Here is a 16,189-nt window from a genome sequence, read left to right on the forward strand (position 1 = left end):
TTAATGTACACTACAAACAGTAAGGGTCCCAGCACCGATCCCTGAAGTACACCACTGGTCACAGGCCTCCACTCGCAAAAACAACCCTCGACCACCTTTGCATACTCTGGCTACAATCCGAAACCCCGTTGGAGGAAAATATTTGCATCACTATCTCCAAGAGACTCACTGAACCAATTATCTATCTCTTCAAACTAAAAGCCTCAGGATCACTGAATTCAGCTAGAAGCCAGCCAAACCGTGAAACTCCACGGACTGTATACCTTTTTTATGGACTCTAACTCCGCCAATCTACCTTTCCCCACTCTGTAACCTATTGTGTGTGTGTGTGTGTATGTATAAACCTCTTTGTTATTGAGTGTGTATGAGAGTGAAAGTTGGCATGTTTTATTATTTTGTTAGTTTGGTTTAGGTACAATAAAGCTAACCTCTCTCTTTTGTTGACTCAAGAAAATCTATCCAGTTGATTCTTTTTATGATCATAGCAAGTAAGTAATCAAACACCACCTGAATTGGCCAGTACATCCACTTTAAGAAAGACCACAACAGGTTTAATTCTAACAAGGAGAGGGAAGCCCTTCAACCCCTCCTCACTTGACCATAACACTACTCAATCTCCCCTCATAGAACAACCTGGCATCATAGGAATCAGTCCAGTGAACCTTGGTTGCACCCCCTCTAATGAGAAGTTTATCTTTCCTTAGGTATGGAGACCAAAGCTATACACAGTACTCCAGATGTGGTTTCATTAAAGCCCTATATAATTACAGCAAGACTTCCTTACTTGTTTATTCTAACCCACTTCCAACAAAGGCTAGCATAGCATTTGCCTTCCTAATTACTTGTTGCACCTGCATGATAAATTCCTATGATTCGTGTACAAGGACACCCAATCCCTCTGAATACCAGCATTTACTAGCCTCTCACCTTTGAAAAAATATTCTGCTTTTCTATTCTTCCTATCAAAGTGGATAATTCCACACTTCACCACATTATACGCTGTGTGCCATCGCCTTGCCTACTCACTTAACTGGTCTACATCCCTTTGCATAAAATAAAAGCAAAATACTGCAGATGCTGGAAATCTGAAATAAAAACAAAGTGCTGAAAATACTCAGCAGCTCTGGCAGCATCTGTGGAGAGAGCAACAGAGATAACGTTTCAGGTCTGTGACCTTTCATCAGAACTGGCAATGGTTAGAAATGTAATAGGCTTTGAGCAAGTGAAAAGGGAGAGGGGGGGATGAAGAACAAAAGGGAAGATATGTGATTGTGCAGAGGGCAGGAGAGATTAAATAGCAAAGATGTCATGAAACAAAAGGGAAGGGGTGCTAATAGTTGTTTTAAAAGACAAAGCATTAGTCCAGAGAGTGTGTTAATGGCAGAATAATGAACAGCACTGTCCAAAAGCAAAAACCTGAAAAAATGTTTAAAACAGTCCCATGGTTAAAAAATAAAATAAGAAAAGGCAGTTGTTCCCTCTGCGACACACTGGTCCACTCCTCCATCACCCCTGACACCTTGTCCCCTTCCCATGGCTCTTCCCATGCAATCGCAGGAGGTGTAGTACCTGCCCCTTTAGCTCCTCTCTCCTCACCATCCAAAGCCCCAAACATTCCTTCCAAGTGAAGCAGTGATTTACTTGTACTTCTTTCAATTTGGTAAACTGTATTCGCTGCTCACAATGCAGTCGCCTCTACACTGGGGAGACCAAACACCTCTGCTCAGTCCACAAGCATGACCCCGAGCTTCTGGTTGCTTGCCATTTTAATTCTCCACCCTGTCCATGTCAACATTACTGTCCTCAGCCTGCTGCAGTGTTCCAGTGAACTTCAATGCAAGCTCAAGGAACAGCACCTCATCTTCAGAATAGGCACTCAACAACCTTCTGTCTCAACATTGAGTTCAAAGATTTCAGAGCAAGACTGCCTTTTTTTTAAATTTTGTTTTATTTTTTAACTATGGGCCTGTCTTAAACATGTTTTTCAGGATCTTGCATTTGGACAGAGCTGTTCATTATTCTGCCATTAACAGTCTCTCTGGACAAATGCTTTGTCTTTTAATACAATATTAGCACTCCCTTTGCCTTTATTCTATGATATCTTTGTCATTTAATCTCCCCTGCCCTCTACCCTATTGCACACCTTCCCTTTTTCTTCTTCCACCCCCCCCCTCCCCCTTTTCACTTGCTCAAAGCCTATTACATTTCATACCTTTGCCAGTTCTGATGAAGGGTTACAGACCTGAAACGTTAACTAGCTTTCTTTCTCCATAGATGCTCCCAGACCTGCTGGGTATTTCCAATACTTTCTGTTTTTATATCCCTTTGCAGCCTCTTTGCATCTGCCTCACAGATTACTTTCCCACCTAGCTTTGTATCATCGGCAAATTTGGATATATTACACTCGGTCCCCTCATTTAAACCATTTATATAGATTGTAAATAGCTAAGTCCTATGTAATGATCCTTGCAGCACTCCACGAGTTACACCTTGTCATCCTGAAAATTACCTGTTTATTCCTACTCTCTGGCTGGGATTTTATGCTGGCAACAGGGGTCCCGGTGGCAGGGCAGAAGGTGGGGAAGAACCCACCTCGGCTCTCTGTCGGCCACCTGTTGATGTTTCTCGGTGGGCCAATTAACTGCCCGCTGTTGAGGACACTGCCCCTTTAAGGGACGAGCTCGTGCCCCAGAGCTGCCGGCCAATAGGAGGGCCAGTGGCTCTGCAGTACCAGCAGTTCCACTGGGACTAGGGGCCACTACCTGTATTGCAGGAGGCCTACAGTGGACAAGATGTCGGAAAACCTGGGACATGGGGAAGTGGCGGTCGCGGTCACCAGGGCCACAGTCAGGCCTTGGCGAGGGGGTGGGGGGGGAGGTGGGAGTGGTGGTCATCTTGCCACAGGAACGGCCATCGCTGCCAGGGGTCTCCCTGGGGGCTATGAGTTTCCCCGCCACCACCCCCCCACCACACCCATGGATGCTAGGAGACCACCAGGTCTCACCTGGCAGTGCCTCCATGTGACGGTAGGCCCTTCAACTTCAGTAAAATTGGAGCAGAGATGGGAAGCTGCCCTTAAGGGCCTCCATCAGCCTAAGGCGAGAAGACCATCCTCAGCCTTGCCCGCTCAGACAAATGGGTAGGGAGTCAGGCCAACATTGGGCACGCCATCCGACTTCACCTTTTGCCATTTTGTCTGCCCCCGTCACCTCCATTCCCGTCTCCAAGGACAGGATTAGATCCTGCCATCTATTTTCTTCCACTAATCAATCCTCAATCTGTGCTACTTTTATTACCCCAATCCCTTGAACCCTAATCTTGTATAACAACCTCTTCTATGTAACCTTATAGAATGCCTTCTGAAAATTCAAACATATTCCATCCACTGGTTTCCCCTTATCTACCCTGCTAATTACACATTCAGAAATCTCTAATAGATAGTTAAACACTATTTCCCTTTCATAAAACAGTGTTGGTACTGCCTAATCATACTGTGATTTTCAAGTGCCCTGTTACCAGACCCTTAAGATGGCTGCCTAAGTTAAATTGAGTTTTGAGGTTTTTAAAGGAGGAAATGGAATTGGATTGGCAGAGAAGTTCTGGGAAAGAATTCCATGCTTGCTCAATATCTTTTTGATTGCCAAAAGTCATATAAACTAACAAATGGCTGTTTTAAATTCAAACTGATTTGCTGATATACTCAGCAGTGTATCTGCTTACAGTCATCATCTGAGATATTAGAATTTTAGATCACCAGGTGCTAAAGAATTGTACTATTCTCATAAACAGATTCACTAGCTAGTTGAAGACTGATGAGAAGGACTGGCAGAGGCTTTGGGCAGGGAATCAAGTGAAGGCATCAAAAGGGATAGCGGAGAGTGTGGAAAAAGTGCTGACGGTTTCAGCAAGAGCTCTCACACAAACAGATTGGTTTGACTCTGTTGGTAACACTCTTGCTGTAGTGAGAAAGTGGTGGGTTAGAGTTCTGTATTGAGATGGAGTTCGTAATCAAATCTGGCACACTGAGTGCTTTATATCGTCTGAGTTCAATCCTATGAATGAGATATTAAACTGAGGTTGTGCCTGCCTGCTCCTGTGGTTCAAGTGAATGTTAACATTCTATGGATTTATTTAAAGCAAAACAGTAATTTCTTCCAGGTGTTGGCCAACATTCTTCCCTCAACCAGCACCACCACACAATATCAAATTGATCATTCATCTTTGCAGTATCTTGCTGATGCATCAATTGGAAAGCAAACTGCAAATATTCATAATTGGAATAATTCTTGCAGTTGTCATATAATTTCATGATAGGCCCGCAATTGTACCTTCTCTGTCTCTTCACTTCCCACAGTTGCTACTTTGATATTTGTAATCATAACCCCAACTAAATTCTGCCACATTACAGCCCAAGACAAAAATGATTAAATATTTAAGAAATGCAGTAATTTTGTTTGTTAATTAGAAATATAGTACCGCATACATTATCATTTCCTGGGAACTGAATGGCACAGAATTAAAACTCTACTGTTTCACCTCCAGAATTCACAGATGGGAAGAAGTTTTTCCATCTGTGCTAGCTGTAAGTGTTTTAAGCGAAATAAGCAAAGTCAACCCCCAGTCCTATTGAGTGCCAATCCACAACACAACAATTGACCATAATGTTGTGCTAGATGGAAACCTTAATCATAGATGTCACCAAGGCATTGGTGCAGCGAATGAAAAATATAAACTGGTGATGTGGATTCTCAGATTGACGTTCAACCATATTTTTTGAATCAGAGTAAATGAAGCCTAACTTCAGCATTGTTTATTTATCTTCATGTTTGCTACCAAGCTCTTTTCAATTTTTATTAAACATGAAAAAAATCTATGTGAGATTCTTTAGGAATGTTTTCAATTCTTAGCAAGAAGCCAATGGGAGTAGGAAGCAATCCCTCAAGGAAGCCTTCATCAGAGGCCCAGTACATTTTAAGTATCTGGGCCTCATTTGAATGCTTATGGTCAGCCACTCTCTCATTTCAAGCAGAAAGCATGAGTGGCCTGGAGGCTGCCAGCACCAAGATAAATTGCCGGCAGCAAGGTAAATCCGGGAGAGAGGCTTGTTGTGAAGGTCTCGCAGGTGGGGACAGTGGAATCCGTATTTTTTTTCTCCTCTTGGCCCCACTAGGAAACCTTTTTTTAAACTTGCCCTAGAGGGTCTGTTTGGCTTCCTGACATCTTTGCTTACCAGAGCGACCATGATGGGCACCTCACTCGAACGCCACCATGTATGTCATGAGACCCTGATTTCCATTTATTGATGAAGCTTCTGCTGGATTCCAGAGGGAGGCTCATCCTCCACTAAAACCAGTGGTGTTAAAAATGAAGAACAGAACAGGAAATTCAACTGCTCCATTTTAACTGCTCCCTCATTCCTTTCCCATGGATCAGGGAGGGTTAAAATACCCCATTTTTGTTTCTTACATTTAATGTCTTGTTTCTCCTAACGTCAGAAGTGTTGGCTGGAGGAAGGCAAATTGTCCACCTATTCCTCAGTCATTTTGAAGGACTTTAATATCTTCCTTTGTGTATAATCGTAATAGTTCCCCGAACAAGAGCATACTGCTTTTTAAATAAAGAATTACATATATAAAAGTTTTTAAATGGAAAATGTAATTCAATATAATTCATATTTTGGAATGTTGCTATAGACTCTTGCATATCCAGAAATGCACACCTGTCAGAAGTAATTTACTTCACATGTACATTTTGTAAAATGTGACCTTTTTTAAAAAAAAAATCAAAACCAGGGCCCTGGAAAACTACTTAAGTTGAATGTTAGTTGCCCTTGGCTGTTTGAATAATTACAATTTGAAGATGATACAAGTATGTGAATTGTGAGATTATAGCAAAGCAATAGTGGAAGTCAACAGACAAACTAATGATGGTGGATCTTCCTGTTTACCCCGTAATCAGTTGTCATTTCAATAATTCTTCTTGATTGCTGCCTCTATTTTTGTTTGGGTCACTGGCGTAAAGAAATCAACTGCTTCAGTAAAGTCCTTTAGGGAAAGAAACATGACATCCTTATCTGGTCTGACCTTTGTGTGACTTCAGTCTCAAACCAATGTGTTTGACTCTTGACTACCCGTTGAAGTGGCTCAGCAAAGCACTCGATTGAATCACACTGCTATAAAATAAAAAGAATGAAATCAAATAAACCACTTGTCTGTGACCTAGGCATCGAATCAGGGCACAGCAAAGGCACACCCAGCCCAATCAACCCCATAAAGTCTTCCTCACTAATATCTGGGAACTGGTGCCAAAGTCAGGAAACTGTCCCACGTCCCATGCATCAAGAAATGGCTGAATGCCCTGCACACAGCAAAACCCAAGGACCCCGACAACTTCCTGGCTATAGAGTTGAAGAAGTGAGCTCCAGAACTGACTGCACCTCTAGTTGAGTTGTTCCAGTACAGCTGTATTTATGCACATATATATCTTTCTGTTGAAGCTGCAGCCTAACTTTGGTTTCACATCATAAAAATGTTTTCAGTAAAAATGTCACATTTTATTAATCCTTTTTTTAGGCCGTTGTTGCTAAGTAAATTGTATTCTTTTCCAGTTACCTCATATGCCCCATATTAGTGAAAGTTTGATGAAGCGGAGCCTCAAACCCACAGACTTGCGTGACATGACTATTGGCCAGCTGCAAGTTATAGTCAATGACTTACACTCCCAGATTGAGAGTAAGTATTACATTTTCTCTTTTTTTTGGTCTGCAGAATGGTGCGCACATTCTACAGCTGTCTAGGATACTATGGCTGCAATTTTAAAACATGTTTGGGCACCACACTTCAGGAAGGATGTGAAGGCATTGGAGAGGATGCAGAAAAGACTTACAAGAATGGTTCCAGGGATGAGAGACTTCAGCTACGTAGATAGATTGGAGAAGTGCTCAAAAGCATGAGGGGTCTGGACAGAGTAGATAGGGATAGACTGTTCCCACTGGCGGAAGGGTTGAGAACCAGAGGACACTAATTTAAGGTGGTTGGCAAAAGAACCAGAGGCGACATGAAAACATTTTTTTGATGCAGGGAGTGGTTAGGATCTGGAACGCACTGCCTGAGAATGTGGTGGAGGCAAATTCTAACATGGCTTTCAAAAAGGAATTGGATAATTATGCAGGGCTCATAGGGAAAATGCAGGGGAGTGGTACTAGCTCAATAACTCTTAGAGAGCCAGCACAGACCCAACAGGCCAAATGGACTCCTCCTGTGCTGTTAGTGTTCGATATATAAGTAGCAATATTGTCCAGTGGCTATAAAAAAAACAACTTTCATTTATATAGCACCTTTAACATAATAAAACGTCCCTAGGCGCTTCACAGGCATGTTATCACCAAAATTTGCGCGGGCCACATGAGGAAACATGAGGAGCAGATGACCAAAAAAGGTAAGTTTCAAGGAGAAAAGGAGAGCGCGTTGGAGAGGTTTGTGGGATGGGGTGGGGGGGGATCTCCAGAGTTTGGGGCCTTGGCAGCTGAAGGCACAGTCACCTGTCCTCATGGGCAAGTTATATCTTTTAACTAGGAAAATAACAAGATGGGAGAGACAAAAGCTGAATTCCAGGGTGAAGCTAATGCTAGACATGGATTAGTGGCTAAGGGCAGGGATGTGACAGTGCAAGGGATATTGCCAGATCTTCAAGAGAGAGAACTTAACAAAAGCGTAATGATATGTATTGAAGCAATTACGTTTTTTCCTGTCCTTTTAGTTTTTTCTCCCTTCTGCCTCTCAAATAAGCTGTTTCCTTGGTGGCATACCATTTCATGGACAGCCTCTTGACACCTTACTTTATGCAAAAGTGTTGGCAAATTATTGTATCATAAGGTACATCTCAGCTGAGCTCAAACTTGTACTCAGCTGATGTCCATTAATGCACTTCCCACAGGGATCAGTGGACAGCGATCATGAATGGGAATGCTGGGCAATGATTTCCCCCTTTCCCTCTCTCCTCCGAACCCAGGGCACTAAAGCTAAATGTAGTTTCTACACCAGCAGATCAGCTAACTGAGTACACTGCAGAAAGCAAACCCGGGGCCTTACTGATCAGTCTAGCTAGTCACCGGGTAAACTTGTTGAACCATTAAAGGGAGCTTACAGCTCACATTTTATATGTAAATTAACTGTTCACCCCTGGGATGTGATCGTACTCATTTTTAGGGCTTCTGATGTTTTTCACCTTCAAACATCAGGAACTATAAACAGGAAAGAATGCAAGACTAATTAAGATTCCTGTGGCATATTTCTGAAAATACTGGATTGACTGGTCTTAACTGCGCTTTTCCAGGTCACAATGCAGCTTGTTATTCAGGCTAATGCGAAGTGCAGCTCGTTCCAAAATGAAAAAATGCAGTCTAGGAACACTGCTGACAAAGTTAATGTCTGATTTTAATGCCACATCACTGATATTTTCAGTAGATTCCTGTGATATAGATGCTCAACTGTACAATACAGTTCATTGTAATGAATTGTTTCAAAAGTTCCTACTTAGGGCATTGTAATAAGTATCTACAATATAAATATAGTATAAGGATGTAAACGTTTTATACCGAAGACTGTGAGAGAGACCCCTCCCACTGTACATGCAATTATGTAACAGTCACATGAGATAGGCTTAACACAAGGTATAGCAGCACGAAGGATGCCAGCTTAGTTGGCTTGCAGAGAGTGTATATAGTAACTGTAAATAATAAACAGTTATTAGTTAACTTTACTGGAGTCTAAGACGTTCTATAAAACGCCATAGAACGCTACTAAGACATACAACTAAACCCAATATGGTGGCAGCAGTAAAACAATGGTGAAAGAAACCAGGAGAATTTGAAGATCTCCTTACCTTTGGAAGAAACACTTCCAAAGTGTTGGTAACCAACAGAAATATTTAAAGATAAATACTGGCCCGGTACAGTAAGAAAACTACTTATCTACAGAAGAGGCTGTGAAGAGCTCCGCAGCTGTGGTGAGTCAGAGCACAGAAATACAGGCTGCACTACTGAACAAAAACATGGTGGCCTGCAAGTAGAAACGATCGATCGGGTGAGTCACAATACCGACAATCAGAGATCGTGTTAAAAGCCTTTGAAAAGCTTGCAGTAATTTTCTTAAGGCATCATATTTGGGGGGGACAAAAAAGGGGGAAAAACGCAATCCTTCACAAGGGCATAGAGCGGGAAACCCCCGAAAAGTGCGGGAACTCCTGAAAAGCGTGGGAAACCCCCGAAAACAGCAGGGACACCTCCATTAAGGCAAGCAAGCCTGAAAAAAAACAAAGTAGAATTTCATGAAGTAAGGGGAACACCCTAAAAAGAAAGTAATATGGATCCAAAGTTGGGAATGCCTGAGAGTTTCCAGAATCAAGAGGGACCCAATCGAATTCAAAATTGGCTAACATGGAGAAAAAGATTCCTGTGGTTTAAAATCACTTCGCATCTGAAGTGGACAAGTGAACACCTTCCTATTTTCAGAAGGGGCAATTGCGGACGATGTATAGATTGGCAGAAGGTTGCGAATACGGCGAATTAATGGCAGAACTAATCAAAGATAGGATAGTCGTCAGCATAGTGGACAAATCCATGTCAGACCTGTTGCAATCCACTGGAAAAGGCCATTCAAATTATAAAACAGGCTGAAGTTCGCAAACAGAATAGAGACATCCTACAAGCTGAAGACGAGCAGTGGATGAGAAGGAGTCCAATGCCGTTACAGCTGGTTAAGCCAAAGCCAGGGAAACACTGAGGAACAGAAAAAACATACAGGTGAGAAGGCGCATGACATGGGAAAACCTTGCCACCGCTGTGAAGCCAAGAAGACTCACAGATGGGAGCAGTGCCCAGCAAATAAAGCTGAGTGTTTATGGGAAGATGTGCCACAGCAAAATTTCTTTGCTTAAAGGTACAAAGCAGAAGACCTTCACGCAAACAGCAGTGAATCAAGTACAGCAATACCCACAAGAGAAAGAACCTGGAGATTTCTTGGGAGAAATCAATAATTCAGACCGAGATTTTTGGACAGCAGATATCTACGTGAATAGACACCTCACAAATTTTAATCTTGTCACAGGGGCTAGCATCACGGTATTGTCTGACCAAGAGCCATGGGTGAAGAGACATTACCTGCAACTGACAGTTATACATTTGCATGGTGCAGGTGGGACACACCTACAAGTAAAAAGTAAACTCCAAGCAACTCTTCAGCATAAAGGAAGACAACTGGTAGAGACTTTATATGTCTTACAGAATCAAGAATTTTCTTTACTGAGCAGGAATGCATGCTTACAACTGCAGCTGATAAAAAGGTAGCTGGAGTCAAGCAAACAAAGATAAACAGTTCCTTTCAAACCGAATTCCCGAAGCTGTTTACAGGGCTCAGAAAACTAAAGACGGAGTACAGGATCACTCTGAAGGAAGGGGCCAGACCAGTGTGTATCTTCACGCCAAGAAGAATATCTCATCCCTTATTAACCAAAGTCCAAGAACAATTGGAGGAGATGGCAAGAATGGGTGTTATCTCTTCAGTAACACAACCAACGGACTGGTGTTCAGCCATGGTTCTTGTCGTGACGCCAAATGGAACTCTGCAAGTATGCGTGGACTTAACGTAGCTCAACAAAGCAGTAGGAAATGAGATTAACCCTACGTTGGATGACAGTTAAGTGAAACTCTCTCAGAGCTCAGTTGGTATCACTCACTCCTCTGAGACCAGGACTTGAGCACAACAATCTAGGCGGACACACCAGTGCAATATTGAGGGAGTGCTGCATTGTCAGAGGCAACGTCATTTGGATGAGACGTTAAACTGAGGCCCTATCTGCCGTTTCAACTTAAACCACAAGAAAACATTATCTGGTCACTATCACATCGCTGTTTGTGGGAGCTTGCTGTGCGCAAATTTATTGCTGCATTTCCTACATTATAACAGTAACTACACTTCAAAAGATGGCAGGATCCCCAAAGACACATTGTACAGCGAGCTCGCCACTGGCATCAGACCCATCGGCCGTCCATGTCTCTGCTTTAAAGACGTCTGCAAACGCGACATGAAATCCTGTGACATTGATCACAAGTCGTGGGAGTCAGTTGCCAGCGTTCGCCAGAGCTGGCGGGCAGCCATAAAGACGGGGCTAAAGTGTGGCGGGTCGAAGAGACTTACCAGTTGGCAGGAAAAAAGACAGAGGCGCAAGGGGAGAGCCAACTGTGTAACAGCCCCGACAAACAAATTTCACTGCAGCACCTGTGGAAGAGCCTGTCACTCTAGAATTGGCCATTATAGCCACTCCAGGCGCTGCTTCACAAACCACTGACCACCTCCAGGCGCTTATCCATTGTCTCTCGAGATAAGGAGGCCAAAGAAGACACTTCAAAAGTACTTCATTGGCTGTAAAACACTTTGGGCATCCTGTGGTTGTGAAAGGTGCTATATAAACTCAAGTCTTTTTATTATTTCAGGGCACAAGAAAGGGGCAGAGTATTTGCAGGAGGAAGAGAGGAATAGACCAGGGATTAAAGCGGTTGGAAAATGTATGAGGAGGGAGAGTGAGAAGACTGGTTGCTACAAAGAAGTTTATTTTCCAAGCAGAAACTTAGATGCGACTAGGCCTCGCTCAGCCCAGCACTGGTTATGAGTGAGCCCAGGTGTTGAGAAAAACAAAAGTGGGACAGTAGACTATCAACAAGGAGAAGAATAACAAAAAGACTGATGGTACCACACCTGCTCTTTCAGGGCAGGTGACTAGGAATTAATTAGGGATTGAATATATGGGATGACATCATTTCATGCTAGTTTCAAATTGGGCAGGACAGAGGATAAGATTGGAAACTGAGGGGATGGGAGCAGAGATTGGCTCAATAGATTTTTGGACATTCAGAGAATAAAGGGATATGGAGCTAGGGTGGGAAAGTAGAATTAATATAGAAGTTCAGCCATGATCTCCTTGAATGTTGGAGCAGGCGAAATGGACTGTATGGCCTACTCCTGCTTCTGTTTTTTATGTTCTTACATTTGAGTAGAAAGACCGCACCTCGGTCAGGTTGCACAGAACAGAGGACCTTGGCTAAGCATAAAGGTTAAGTGGCTGAGGTCTTAGTGTGCAAACAGACTTGGGTGGCAGGGACAGTGGATGTTGACAGGGAGAGAATTCAGATTAGGCAGAGCAGAGAGACATGTGCCAGTCAGGCCATTGCTGCATGGGAGGAAAAAAATGGGGAAAAAACACAAAGTTAATAATAAATTCATCTTGTAGTCTCGTGGTGATCTAATTTGTCCATGATGCCACATAGTTAACATGGATCAATTGGCAACATTGCAACTTTACTGCAGTATCAGAGCCAGGTATATTATTTAGTCTTCTAACAGTAACCATTCTGGCTGTCCTATATAGTACTTTGTGTCTTTCCTCTTTGATCAGTAAAATGAACTTTTATGAAGTATATTATATAGCAGATGGCTAAGGGGAAAGAACTTGGTTCTGTAAAATTGAAATTTCTTCAACCAGTTGCTGTGTATAATGGATTTTGTGATGTTTTGGCAGTTTCTGCCAATGAAGAGTGTAGTGGAATTAGAATGGCTGATGTGTGTTTTCAGGCTGTCAGTAGTTTTAATGCATACTGTTTCTGAGTGACTTTACAGCTGTTTGGAATATAATGCTTTCCAGTAGAAACAAGCCGTTACACAAAACTAATCTTTATGCTTATATGAAAAATGACTAAATCTGCATTTATCTCATTCCTCATGTTTTTTTACCTGCATTTGAGTTCAGGGCCAATGTTTATTGTTTGCGTGTGTGTGTCTTTTTATGTAATATTTATCATTAGAGGTCATCTTTTTTCACGAAAAGTAGTGAACTGTAAGAGAATCAAACCAACATAGATCGGATGTGTTTTGATTAAAATGTACTGTAGATTTATTCAAGCTATCAAAACAGAGTTCTGTAATATGCAGTAAAATAAACCAAAGATGCTTCACATCTATGAGGGATTGGGGTGCAGGTTAAACTGTAACATTGGGAAAACTTGGCATAATAGGGATTTTCATTTATAACAGCATACCAGATTCCTTCAGTGAACATGGTATTCGTGTTGTGGACTGCTACCCAGAAAAACATTCACTGTTTAGAGAGCTGGGAGCATCATTGCTCTGGTGTTTGATTGCTCTGTGACTTCACATATGAATCTCTGTGGAGTTTCACTGTTATGGTACTAGGCAGAGCTGAGTGCATTTTCCATGATACAAACATCCAATAAAAGGACTGGGTGCCTCCGTTTGAGTTACTGTTGTGGAAGCTATTTTCTTATTGCTTGTACAATCCATCCCTTCTCATCTGTGCCAGATTATGATTCATCCCTTTTACTGTGAGGAAGCTTCACTGCACCCTCATATTAGTTAATGCTCTATGAATAATTCATAGTTGTACATGAACTTACATAAGATTCCACTGTTAGGTTTATGGTTAATGTCATCCTTGAGCAAGACTACATCTCACAAAGCATTCGTTTGTAGTTAGAAGGATAAGTTTGTTCTTAGAATTCGGTTCATTGGATGGATACCACTAAGGGTTACAGCTTCTTCCCCATTGACTAAAGAGCAGATTTTAGTTGGCTTGTTAGACCATCAATGCATGGTTTAACAGGCAAACAATTGTAATGAATTTGGATTAACTTTTAATACACTTTCCTGTCTATTTCTGATAATTTTAATATTGTCATGCAGGCCCCCACCTGCCAAGAATGAGGCACATTAATTTTACCATATGAACATTAAATTTCAAATTGTTGCTGGGAAGAAGAGAAGGCCTGTGAGAAGGGGTTGCCAGGCCCCTGGCTGGAAAGACATTTTTGCATATTAATAGACAGTGTTTGGAACAAAGAAGCTATCCCCTTCTCCAAGCCAATCCACAAACAGACGTGGTCAAACTAGTTAGTCACATGACTTACCTGCTTGGCAGTCTGGGTGTTTTTCTGAATTGTGTTTGAACTGGCAGAAAGCTGTTTGCTCCTGGATTGAAAAGACCTCCTGGCTGGCTCGCCACAGCCTCGCCTGTCCGCTCCCATCTCTTTCTCACGGAACACCAAAGCCCACTGAAGACACATTAACCCCAAGAGAGAAAAGTCTCCTACAGTGAACAAGGTTTAAGAAGAAGACTGGGCCCCAGCGAAAAGCAAGATTTACCTACAATCAAGGACTTTACAGTGAGCTTGAACACCGTAACAACAACTCTTCAGATATTGCCTCAAACCTTTCCACTTTATTTTTTTCTTCTGCTCTTTTCTGTCTCTATTTGCATGTTTGTATTGTGTATGCATGCTAGCGTGGGTGTGTCGTGTATCTGTAGGCATAAACCGAATTAGAGTTTAAGCTTAATAAATTTCACTTTTCTTCTTTAAACCTGAGAAAACCTGTTGTGCTGGTTTCTTGGCCTTGTAATTGGAAAGTGGTGAACAAGGATTCACCAAGGGGGAGCTAAAAACACGGTGTTTAAAATTAAACCCTGTTACAGTAAGGTCAGGTAAAAGCAGAAAGGGAACCCTGGACCTCTTTCTCACCTGGTCGTAACAGAACTTTGGGTGCTTGCATCTGGAATGGCCCACAGACAAACAAGAGAAATTGGAAGTGGGAAGCCAAATTGTTTCCAAGCAAAAAAGAGCAAGATTAATGCAGGTTTTCTTGTGGCTATGTGTGAGTGAATACTAATATGTCTGCAACTGAAGCTAGTATCTCTCCAAGCCAAGGTGAAGTAACTTGGGATAAGTTAAAAGCATTGTCTATAGAGGAGTTGAGGAAAATGGCTGAGCAGTGTGGGATCACTGTGGCAAGGCTAGGAAGTCTGAACTCCTAAGGCTAGTGGCCAGCCATTTTTCCCTTGAACATGAAGAAGCAGAACCAGTGTTAGAAGTAGACCCAGACAGGGTACTGCTAGCAAAGATACAATTGGAACAAAGGAAACTTGAATGAGAAGACAGGGAAAGAGAAAGGGAGAGACAGGAAAAAGAGAGAGAAAGGCGGGAGAGGGAGAAAGAGAGAGCCTTCCAGAAGAAACGTGAAGAAAATGAAAGACAGAAGAAGGAAAAAGAGAGAGGAGAGAGAAAAGCAAGAGAGGAGAAAGAAGAAAGAATATTCCAGAAAAAATGCGAAGAGAGTTGAAGCGGCTTGAGTTAACTAGGGGGCGACAGAGTAACCCCAGTGAAAGCATGGCCAGTATGGAGGACCGTAATTCAGGGCTGGGTACAGAATTGTTAAATCTAGCTCATGTAATCCCAAAATTCAATGAGGAAGATGTGGAAGCGTTTTTTGTGTCTTTTGAGAAACTGGCAAGGCAGCTAAAATGGCTAGCTGAGACCTGGTCTCTTTTACTACAAAGCAAGCTAACTGGAAAAGCCCATGAGGTTTATTCCCTATTGCCAGATGAGAGTTCATCAAATTATGAACTGACCAAAAATGCTGTCCTTGGGGCATATGAATTAGTACCCGAAGCTTATCGCCAAAAATCTAGAACCCTCAAAAAGTAAGCTGATCAAACTTATCTAGGGTTTGAAAGAAGTAAGCAGCTGGCTTTTGACGAGTGGCTGAGGGCACTTGAAGTACAGCTCAACTATGAGAATCTCAGGTAAGTAATTCTGTTAGAGGAATTTAAACACTCTCTCCCACTCCTAATAAAGACCCATGTAGAGGAGCAGCGGGTTCAGAGAACCCGACAAGCGGCCATTCTAGCTGACAAGTTTGCTTTAATTTATGTCAGTTTCCTAATCACCCCCACGATGGGCCGAAGGGCCTGTTTTTGTGCTGTATAACTCTATGACAAATCCGAAAAGGACAAAGGGTGGGAAGGTGATAGAAGCCCAGGAAGACCTGAGAGAGAAAGGAAAGCAGGAGACACAGGAGGCCCTCTGCCAGCCAAAAAGGAAGTAGCTGTGAGCAAGAGTGAGACCTGGAGACCTGTGTGCTTCCATTGTAATAAATCAGGGCATTTAAAAGCTGACTGCTGGAAACTAAAGGGAAAACCGGCAGGGTTTAATCAGGGCACACCCGCTCAGTGAAGAAGGGAACCTGATGGGAAGCACAGCAGACGAAGCTGTGGCTTTAACTGCAGTAAGAGTGAGACCCAGGAAGATTATGGCTGCAAGTGCAGGAAAATTTAATAGGATTCCTGA

General features: G+C 42.5%; 1 protein-coding gene across 8 annotated transcripts in view; it reads left to right on the forward strand.

The window, feature by feature from the left end:
- The window catches only part of schip1 (schwannomin interacting protein 1), a 763,480-nt gene that overhangs the window by 702,471 nt on the left and 44,820 nt on the right, over positions 1 to 16,189 (forward strand). For all 8 annotated transcript variants that reach the window (XM_068042157.1, XM_068042156.1, XM_068042161.1 and 5 more), the window contains one exon: positions 6,608 to 6,731. In XM_068042157.1, coding sequence (XP_067898258.1) covers positions 6,608 to 6,731 — 124 coding nt within the window. The remainder of the gene's footprint in view (positions 1 to 6,607; positions 6,732 to 16,189) is intronic.

Source organism: Heterodontus francisci, chromosome 11 (genome assembly GCF_036365525.1).
Source record: "Heterodontus francisci isolate sHetFra1 chromosome 11, sHetFra1.hap1, whole genome shotgun sequence".
Lineage (NCBI taxonomy): Eukaryota > Metazoa > Chordata > Chondrichthyes > Heterodontiformes > Heterodontidae > Heterodontus > Heterodontus francisci.